The 10522-nt window shown below is 38.6% G+C and overlaps 1 protein-coding gene across 1 annotated transcript in view; it reads left to right on the top strand.

The window, feature by feature from the left end:
* LOC131684832 (uncharacterized) overlaps positions 1-4756 on the top strand; it is a 50101-nt gene extending 45345 nt beyond the window's left edge. Inside the window, exons 3-4 of the mRNA XM_058968035.1 lie at positions 4310-4372; positions 4633-4756. Of these exons, the coding sequence (XP_058824018.1) occupies positions 4310-4372; positions 4633-4697 (128 nt within the window). The 3' untranslated portion in view covers positions 4698-4756. The remainder of the gene's footprint in view (positions 1-4309; positions 4373-4632) is intronic.
* Positions 4757-10522: the final 5766 nt, after the last annotated feature.

Genomic DNA, 10522 nt, shown 5'->3' on the forward strand with positions numbered 1-10522 from the left:
TTATGGAATGATTTTTGTTTGGGTGAAAACAGAGATATTTTCGAGACGCTCACCACTTTTGTGCGATATGAGCGTACGGGGCTATTCGGGCCCCCTGTTCCGTCAACCACAGTTGAGCGGCTTGCGGCTACGCACACCATTGCACACGCCACAGCAAAGAAAATACATGGGCCGCCAATCGACAGCTGTGACATACCAGATTAAGTTTTTGTAAAGCAATTTATTTTTTTTGCCTCTTAAGGAGTATCTCTTGTAACTCATAGGTAAACATAATTCCATTGTAAAAAAATCAAAATGGCGGTCTGAATTGCCCTGTAGGGAGATCCGAATTACCCTTACATTGTAAAAGGATGGAAAAACGTAGAGGTTTGCAAATCGTCGCCTAGCGCTGCCATTCAATGGTGCAAATGAACCTTTTATGGCACCAAAATGTAGCTGAGGTTTCAAACTAACAATTAGGACTTTTGACCGGTAACTTTTTTCACATCTATCCACCCAAAAGGGCGATTTGCTTAGGTAGGTCCAAATAGCCCCGGGTTTCCCTACTTAATACTGTCTGAGCAGACGGGCACATCTAACACCTCCTTCCTGTCAGATCGAACAAATGTTGGACAATTTTCTACAGTGACTATATATTTCATCAATTCGATGCCTCTCAAATTGATATCTGCGCTGCCCTAAAGTATGTGATGTGGATTTGAAACAATGCCGATTATGAAAGGAATCACATTTCTGTCCATTTCATCAGAAGGTAATGATTCATTGCAACCACAAATCTGTTCGCAGACGACATAGTTTAATTCTTCCAACCGATCAGTCTTCGGTACGGAGCGGAATCTCAACTTAGGGACTTCTTTTTCTGCCGCCTTCTATGCTATCGAAGCAGAAACCACGCAGCGGAGATACTTTAACCCGCCGGATGCCACACGGCTGATTTCCAGGGATAGAAAATATACCTTGAAAAGAAGAGTGACAACACGTGTACTAATCGATGTAGGTCAACCATATCCAAACAGGAACAGCCCCTGGCAGTAGGTTACATCTCTAAGTGTTCTGTCCAAGAAGTTTTTATTCTCAGGTGATACGATCCTCAAAAACGCCGATCAGCCATGTTGGTTTTAGACAGCTAATAACATTGTTTACTAGCTCTCTCCATATGTTTGCTTGGATTTCAGTGGGTAAACAAAGTTGTTCGCTGTCATTTTTCTTCCCCGCACTCTGCTGCACGCTTACCTCACTCCTCACCTAGTTACTGGCAAAGACGAATCACCTTAGAACTCTAAGCACCTTGGTTCTGTCAACCCAAATCAAGAGAACCTTTGTCCACCTTATCCCATTTCTGCTACCACTCGACATCTAGTCAGCTCTCAGTATTTTGTTGTATTTCTCGGGTTTTCCTTCCTTCTTTAGCATTTGCTACTAGCCAGTATGACGATGTCGATAGAGATAATTTCCGCCACAATGCTAACTGCGTCCGAAGAGGTTCGCCATTATTGTAAAGAAATTGTTTTGTTGACTTGAAATTATGATATGTTAGACAAATGAAGTAATTAAATAGTTAAAAAAGATTTGCTCTCGATACCGCAGGTTTGAGCTTGTTCGATGTGAGTCGTTTAGCCAACTGATGCGTAATAAAGTCGGAGCAGAAAGTTAGATCTAGCACATCCTTCCTTTCAGATTGTACAAATGTTGGTCGGTTTTCTGCATTGTTTATATGTAGATTCGTACTATAACCATGAGTCTGATCGTACAGTCCCGCTTCACTCGATTCCACTATATCTTCGGCACTGCAATTCAGACAGATCCTCCGTACCTCAGTATCGCCGAGCACACACTAACCAAAATATGGCACTTGCTCCAGCTTGACCCATGATTGTTCGGGACAATACTAGCTAAAACGTGAATTACTTTGACCGCCTCCTCGCATACATATTCGACGTAGTTACTGAAGTTCAAAAGGCATCCATAATCACACTCGGGTGTTTTGGGTGTTCCTATGTCGTAGTAAAATTATTAATTACCTTTTTTGAAAATTCTCAGCTCACTAAGTTGCCTGATCTCACATTCAATGTCAATCCACAGCGGGTCTAGCAATTTTTAGTTGATAATATTGTAGGCTGTGTATTGGATTTGATTGCAGTAGATTGTTTTTATGTCTTGAAAATTTCTCGATAATAATGCCTTAGTTATCAAGTATTTATTGAACTAATAAATTGTTTTTGGAAATTTGGCTGTTCCGTGTTCCAAAGTTGATAACCATAACGCAATAATTTCATTGGATTACATTGTTGTTGCATTTATTTATCAAGAAAATTTGTTGATCTCACGATTTATAGCAACACTTCGCACATGCCGGTAAATGCCTGTATATTTAGAAAAATGAAAAATTTAAAATTGGACGCGTCTATCTGGTCTATACCTCAATTATTATTAAGCATACTTGAAAAAGATCAATGCTTCCGGAATTTCAAAATTTCGTAGGCAATTTACAAGTTATCAAAAGCTATTTTATTGACTAAAATAGATGTAAAGGACACAATAATATCATCATCAATCACCTTTTTTGGAAAAGAAAAATCTACGGGCCCAAAAGGGTCGGTACTAGCAATCAGAAATCTACGGTCAGAATTTGAATCTTAGATTCTGACTTCGAGACGTCTAACGTCTGTCAGACGAGGGCTTACAACTTGAAGCATTTCCTGTATTGTTCGAAAAGGTTCAACCAAATATGTATTGGGTTGAACTATCCTCAGTTTCAAACACCTAAATGGATTTAGAAATCTTTTTCCGATAATGCCATATAGATTTTTTTTATACCTAAACCATTCTTAAATGGGTCAAGAATCCTTTCGGCGATGATGAGCCGGAGGTACAAATTATTTACCCAGTGCAGCAAGGGCCACATATCAATTTTTTCGTCGATCCAGTACTTATAAACCGTAAGTACTATATATTCAGTATCTTCGGAACAAATTACTCGCAATATGCGCCCTTCCAACAACCAACTGATTACCTTTTATATAACCAGAGATATTGACGATTTTATGCCTAAAATTCAGCATTTCTAAGGTGAATATCTCCGGAGGCGGTAAAAGTGCAATCAACGTCACGGTACTTATAACCCTATATCGGGAAAAGATTGTATATATCAGAAATCAACGGTTAGAATTCGAATCTTCGATTCTGAATTCGAGCCTCAAGCTGTCTGGACCCGATTAGCTGCTCGGAATATGCAAATTCAGACACTAGAATCAATGTAAATCAGGATCTCAAAGTTCGAAACCATAAGAAGCATTGATTCACAAGTTTCTACTTCTAAAATTGAAAACCCAGCTTCGTTCAATTGTGAATATTCAACTTTTCCCAAGTACAAAGTACGAAGTGTTGCTACAAACCGTGAGCTCAAAAAATTTTCTTGATAATGAATAAATTACTACAAAACTACCATCTGTTTCAACAGATTTTTCCGTCGATTCTTAGTTTACATGACTTCCTGTTCGAGATTTGACCCATAAAAGGGTTGTCCTATGACACGAGCACCTTAACGTTTGTCAGACAAGGGCTTAAAACTTGAAATAATTCCTGAAATGTTCGAAAAGATTAAAAATACTTTAATCTCAATGTTCCAAATTGATTTTAAATCCATATATTTTTCCAACGATTGCTCTTCATTATTCCAAAAACGTTGTTTAATTGGCTCAGGGTCCTTTCAGTGATAATGAATCGAGGCGAACTGATTATTTACCAAGCACCATTTAAAACAAAAACTATAAGATTAGCTGTCCTATAGTGTATTCAATAATTTTTGGACAGCTGATCTCATAGTATTTTCGTTTTTACTTGGTGCTACACCGGTGTAGGGCAAAAAAGGGTTAGAGTATTACACTGTTAAAAACGAAAATATCATTAAATGACAGATAATGTTGCGATTGATTTCCTTTCGAAAGAAACACCCAACTGTGTATTAATTCTCCCTCAAGTCACATTCATCATGTCCACCACCATCGCTTTGTGCATGCAGTTTTAACCTAGTTTGCTATGATCTTCGTACTCTCTCATACTGCAATTGGAGCATGACGTTTTCGTGTTATATTCAAAAGAAACCCCCTTCGAAAAACCAACCACATTAAAACTCACAACTTTTTACTTTTTCCCCTATTCCCCTCTCTCTCTATCTACCAACGGACAATGCGCGCTCCCGATTGATCCCTAACAACACTCCCGTCTACAACACCTTCCCACCTGTTGCACCCGCGCCCGTCCGCGTCCGACCGACCATCCATCCGTCCGTTCGCCGCTCTCGGTTCAGTGCACCAACGGAAGATCGTACCGATAAAGGCCAGCGGAGTTATAATTCACTATATACCACCAAGTAAGAAAAATCGCGTCTTTCTTCGTTAATACTCTACAACTATAAGCTTCTCCATACTATCCAACCATCCATAATGGACATCTTTGTGTACCAGCCCTGCTCTGTGTGTCTCTGATTGACGTGATGAATGTGTATATAGCAGCGATTTCGTGGTGAATGCTGGTGTTTGTTTACGATGCTCTCGATGCGGGCAATGTACTTTAATTTGTCAGAAAACTAAATTGTACGATAATTACATTTTCTTTCATTTTTCCACACAGCTTCTGCACTCGCTGTCGCCGCCGTCCAGTGCACAGCGCAATCAAACCGTACGATTTTCCATTAAACTGATAATCTTCCACCTAATATGCCGAATAAGAATAAAGTGATAACGGCAAACACGCTCAATGTAATGTACTCAATGGTTTCTCTGAGCTCTAGAGATCCAACGGCAAGACCGCGCCTCCTTCCACTTATTTTTGGCATTCAAATACAACGTTGGCATGCCCTCTCGAAGCAAAAACACTTGCAAACCGCGGCGGGCACAGCAAGAGCACATCTTTGCCAATCGTTATGATCCCCATCCTACCGCCGAACTGTACAGCTACTGATCCATTGTGCGCTAGCTAACACGCGCACACACACAAACACTTGCGCCCCGAAGTAGGTGATGTAACAGCTAATCGTACGATTAACCTTGTGTTTTGTAACTTCTCTCTGCCCATCGTGACGGGCGTGTCAGTGTATGTTGTATAGGGCAATAAAATTTAGCTGCTTTCTCGCGCGATCGTTACCATATTTTTGTTTCCTTCAAGATTCCACTGACGTGTTGTGTACGCCAGCGATAGTGCTTCCTTTGTTATGATTACCGCGTGACGCTTTGACGGCGAAAGGTTAGAGACTAGGTACAGTCGAGTCAGCGCGAGTATGGTTTTTGTTTTGGCTTCGGGGCTATGAGAAACGGTTCCGGTGTAAGCAGTACCGTCTTGACGTATGGGTACACTAGGTTAGAGCCAATAGCCCTAGGATTTTAGGGGCCCGGACTTAGGATAGATGTATCATACTAGCAGCTACCTTCACTGGTGAAGTCAGGAGAACTACGAAAAAGTATGTTCCTATTCATTTTGTGACGAAAAAAGGTGGGTAATGGCAGATACACAATCAAAGTGAAGTAAAATAGGCTTTATACTGTTAATTCGAATGCAGTCATTTTAGGTGCATATAACAGATAATATTAAAGTCGTTTTTGCGGTATTTGTGGAAGTTCGGATTTTCACATACTGTTGAACAACTAAAATTATTCAAACATCTTCATTAGATTCTCGTTTGCTAGTTATAGAAAAGGTATTTGTTGTAACGGAAGGAACTGACTCTGCGACTGAATTTAATATAAGTATTTAATATAAACGCGAATAACTTCTGAAAAGGTCGTAATAAAACAGAAGAATTCTGTTGTTAAAACAATTTAAAATATCTCGAGAACCACAACATTCCAGAAATTTTTTGTAATTAACATTTTGATTTAAAATGGCGTTTAGAATCATATTCAAAAATAAAATTGCGTTTTTGACTGAAATGAATTATAAAAATATGTCAAAAGTTGTTGTTAAGAAAACTTTTTTATAGAAAGCTTCTCCATGATCCAAATACATTGAAATAGTTTCTTTTACTTTTTTTTAAAGTAGATTTTTGACATTTTATGATGGGGTAACGCGAATAACTTTTAATTAAGGCATAGTCACACGAATTAACTGTTTCGCTGGAACAAAATTCCAAATATCTCGAAAAAGAGAAAGATTTTTGTTAAATGCATTTTGATTTAAAATGATTCTTAGAATTATATTCAGTAATAAAATTACAGTTTTTATGTCAATTGGTATGAAATTTTAAAACATGTATGTATAAAGTTATTTTTAGGAAAAAAAAAATTAAGTTCTCCATCATACAATTTTATTCGAAATGTTTCTTTTCTCTTTAGGTTTTTGTTCACAAAGTATAAAAAATCAGAAAAAATGGGTTTTTTTGCAATTTAAATTTTTAACACAAATTTTTCTTTTTGTGAAAAATGACATTTTTTTCAGTATATATTTTTTCAGTATTATTTTTTTCGCACATAAATATTCATTCCCAGAAACTAGTTTTTAGAAAGTTTTAATGTATAAAATACAGTAATCGAACAAAACAAATTTGAAAGTAATGCATGTAGAAATGTTTACGTCCTTTTGAAAAATTGCTCTTGTATCAAATTATTGCAATTGTCAAAGAAAATCATGGAGATTCATAAACCGAACACAAATTCAAAGTTTCTTTCGAATCGATGATGGTCATATTTTGTGGTCGGCCGGTTTCTCATGGAATCGCTCCCATATCAAAGAACCTATCCCTACAAGAATATGCACAAAAAGAGACTATATAACAAAGAACCGTTATTTTATCTCTGCAGCAAAAACACGAGGATTGAAAATGAATGAATCTCTAGGACGATTAGTAGAATATCTCTTTTCGCAGAAAAAATCTAAACACAGATTTTAGAAAACGCCGTTTTAACTTTTCGGTTAAGAAAAAAGAAACTTACTGCAGGGATACTTTAATCAGTTCCGCCAGGTTCGTAGAGCAGACCCTCGACTTCCTCGAACAATTCATATATTTTTCGATAAAAACAAAAAAAAACGATTTTTTGAGATGTCTTGAATGAGTGCCCCCTTAATTTCAAGGCTCACCAATATTAGGCCATCTGTTAACGAAATGGAATGTTTATAAAAACGAGAGTTTGCCTCTTTCGTAGTTGGAAGTCGACTTTATCCAGTTTCATCACATCCGTAACATTATACTGCTTACATTACAGAAATTAAGAACAATACTAAACAAAACAATGTAAACGCCTACTACCAATTAAAAGAGTCATAAATTCTGTCTGGAATATTATTTTTATTTACTTCAAAGTACAAAATGTGTCCGAATGTATTTTGGTCCACTCTTGGACCGTGGCTTTCTTCAGCGTCTCGAGGCTGGTGTATTTGTTACTTCGAACCTTGCTCTCCAAAATGGCCCAGAGAGAATAATTCGTTACATTCGTGTCCGGTAAGTACGAGAGCCATTGTGTGATCGTAATAAAGTTCGGAACCTTTTGTTTTCAGCCATTCTTGGTTCACTCGCGCTTTGTGAGATGGTGCCAAGTCATGGTGAAACGTCCATGGTCTGCGACCGAAATATTTTTCTGCCCCAACGGCTTCAAAGCAGCCTTCAGAACACCCTTCCGATAATGTTTCGCATTTGATTTACCGCCAGGCTCGATGAAAATAGTTCGAGAGCGCCCATCAGCGGTTACAGCGGCCCAAACCATTATTTGTGACGGGTGCTGCCTCCTGGTGGCCAACCGATGATTCTCGTATGAACGGTCGGTCAAGTAAACCCTATCGTTTTAAGAGTTTTCAAATTGCTTAATTTGAAAACTTTTGAAGCAGAATACTTCTAACGTTTCAATATAGGGGCATCATTTCAAAGTTTTCGGCCGGAATTTAACCTGAGTTTTTGAATGTGAATATCTGTTGTTGTTCTGAATAAAAACATTAGATTTTTGCGCTGATCCGAAAAATGTTTAACAATTTTGTAACTAATTCTGTAGAATGTACAATTACTGAAAATAACGAAAATAATGGATTTTATTAAAGCAGTTATTATCTGCACCATGATTGGTTCATACAATTCGCTTACAAGCGAGCCAGACTAGCTCCACCTCTTTGACGTTGGAAGTAAACTGTTTTTGTTCGATGGCCGGCCCCTTTGGCTTCGAACGTAAACTGAACCGGGTGCAAAACCGGGTGTCGTATGCGATTCCGACATCATTCGTGTGTCTTGTCGTCCAAATCCATCAGATTTTTGATAAAGTGGAAAAAATGGAACGCTAAATCTGAAGTCGCCATCTTGGTCTACAAAATAGCTTCCGACATCGATATTTGGCAAGTATTAGTCAAGCCCGTTTCAAAAATACTCGCTTTGATTGGTTTCTTGAAAAATCCGCTAAACCGAAAGTCGTCGTTTGGGTTTTGGACATGGTGACAAACATCGATAATTGGTGTCTACTCGCTACTCGTTCCAAAAATACCAACATTGATTAGATTTTAGAGAAATATGTGAAACCAGAAGTTGCTGTCCCGGATTTCATAAAAATAGTTATAAAAATACCCATATTGATGGGGTTCTAGAGAAATTCTCCAAACCGGTATTCGCCATTTTGACGTTTATTTGGCATCTACTCAACATTCCGAAAAAATCAAATTTTTAGAATTACCTGGTTTCATGGTTTTTTCACGGAATCCGGAATTAACGCAATTTTTGGGTCTTCCTTTATAGACAATAAGGAAGAAGGCGAATCGGAGCTTCCAGCTTTAATTGAACAGTCATGTTAAAAATAACAGCGCGACTTTGCAGAAGTTTCAGTAGTGCATTTTTGTCCAATGCTGTATTTCTGCCTTCCTTGCATTTCATTTCTATTATCCTATTGCTGCTCTGTGCTTGGCCGTCGCAATATCTAATGTATTTCTCTTGATTCCCATTACACATATACACACTCGCACGAACTCTTAAAAGTATACGGGATTTTGCAAACGATCACACGGTGAATAAAAAAAATGAAACGGATAAAAATAAACACGCACAATTACATTTAAACGCTCGAGTCTTCCGCGGTAATACAACATTTGGGCATAGTTACGCCCACGATCTTGCAATCACAAAAAAACGTCCCGGCGAACAAGGCAATGTGTTAGCACTTACAAATTTATAAATACGGCCTTAAGCGCTATTATACAAACGTCCGTTCCTACGCGACCATAAATCGGTCACGTTCGGAAACGGTAGGTCCTAGAGTCCTAGTTCCATGCGTTCAGTTTGACTAATCTCAACCTAAAGGTATCTATATACGAGGCAACAAATTTCAGGGTGTTTTGATAGTTTTTTTGAAATGAGATGAATCCATGACAACACCATTACCATGATCCGTTAGATCCCATTAAAAAACCGTATTTTTGTGTTTTTGGGTCATTTAGACCTCGGACCTTACCTATAGTCTTTTTTAAGGAGTTGTATGGTATCTGAACTAATGAGAATTTGCTCAGGAACATAGCCGGATGCTCTAGTGGTATGGAAGAACTCACTCTCTTCCAGCATCTGTACCACGCACTCGAAACTAAGCCTGCGTCCGCGATCTCCCACTTACAAATTTATAAACGCGTTTTATCACTTGAAATTCTATAAACGCGGTCTTAAGGGCGAACATACAAATAGTCCTTCCCGCGCCATAAGGGAGCATCCATAAATGACGTAGCATTATATGGGGGAGGGGTGAGTTTTGTATTTTGTGATGATGTGTTACGACAAGGGGTAGGGGCTCATGTCATGCTACGTAACTAATTAAAGGAGGAATAGGGCTTGACCTGACGTCACGACAATCTTACCCGTTTCATCTAACATAGGTTTTTATATTTTTTATTGTTTGGCGTGACAAGGGAGGGGGTAGAGTTACCGTCAAGCTACAGTGGGGCGGGGGTATTTAAAGGTTTGTGATGAAATGCTACGATGGAGGAGGGGGTGTTAAAAATCACTCAAAAAATGCTGGATGGTCCCTAACGAATTATTCTCGACCGTAAACTCCCACCCTCGTACCTAGAAGATTACATACATGCGTTTAGATGGATCATGATAAAAAAAGCAAACTCATATACGCTAGATAACAAGTTTCTTGGTGTAACATATAAACGCTCGAGATGTTCGCGATAATACAAACCTAGTCACTAGCGCGAGCAGGCAATCGCGATCATCAACGTAAATCTACGCCCGCGATCTAGGAAACATTAATACGATCCGGTGATTAGTTCAACGTGTTAGCCCTTTCGAATTTATATCTCAAGCGTGAACGTATAAACGTTCGTACCCACGCGATCATAAAGTCTCCTATGCACCAACTCTATATCACAATCAAAATCACAGCAAGCTGTATTGGTCGTACGCAGTGTTTTAGCGGGTGATATTTTCCGTCTCGTTTACAATTGTAGTGAGTGATTCTGACAGAGAGTACTTCCGATAATCAAGCTCTTCAGCTCCCGCTGAACTACCTGCAAAATAGAAATCAAGAGACCATTATTTCATTATCTTTGATGTCACCTGAAGTCT

The sequence above is a fragment of the Topomyia yanbarensis genome, chromosome 2 (genome assembly GCF_030247195.1).
Source record: "Topomyia yanbarensis strain Yona2022 chromosome 2, ASM3024719v1, whole genome shotgun sequence".
Taxonomy (NCBI): Eukaryota; Metazoa; Arthropoda; class Insecta; order Diptera; family Culicidae; genus Topomyia; species Topomyia yanbarensis.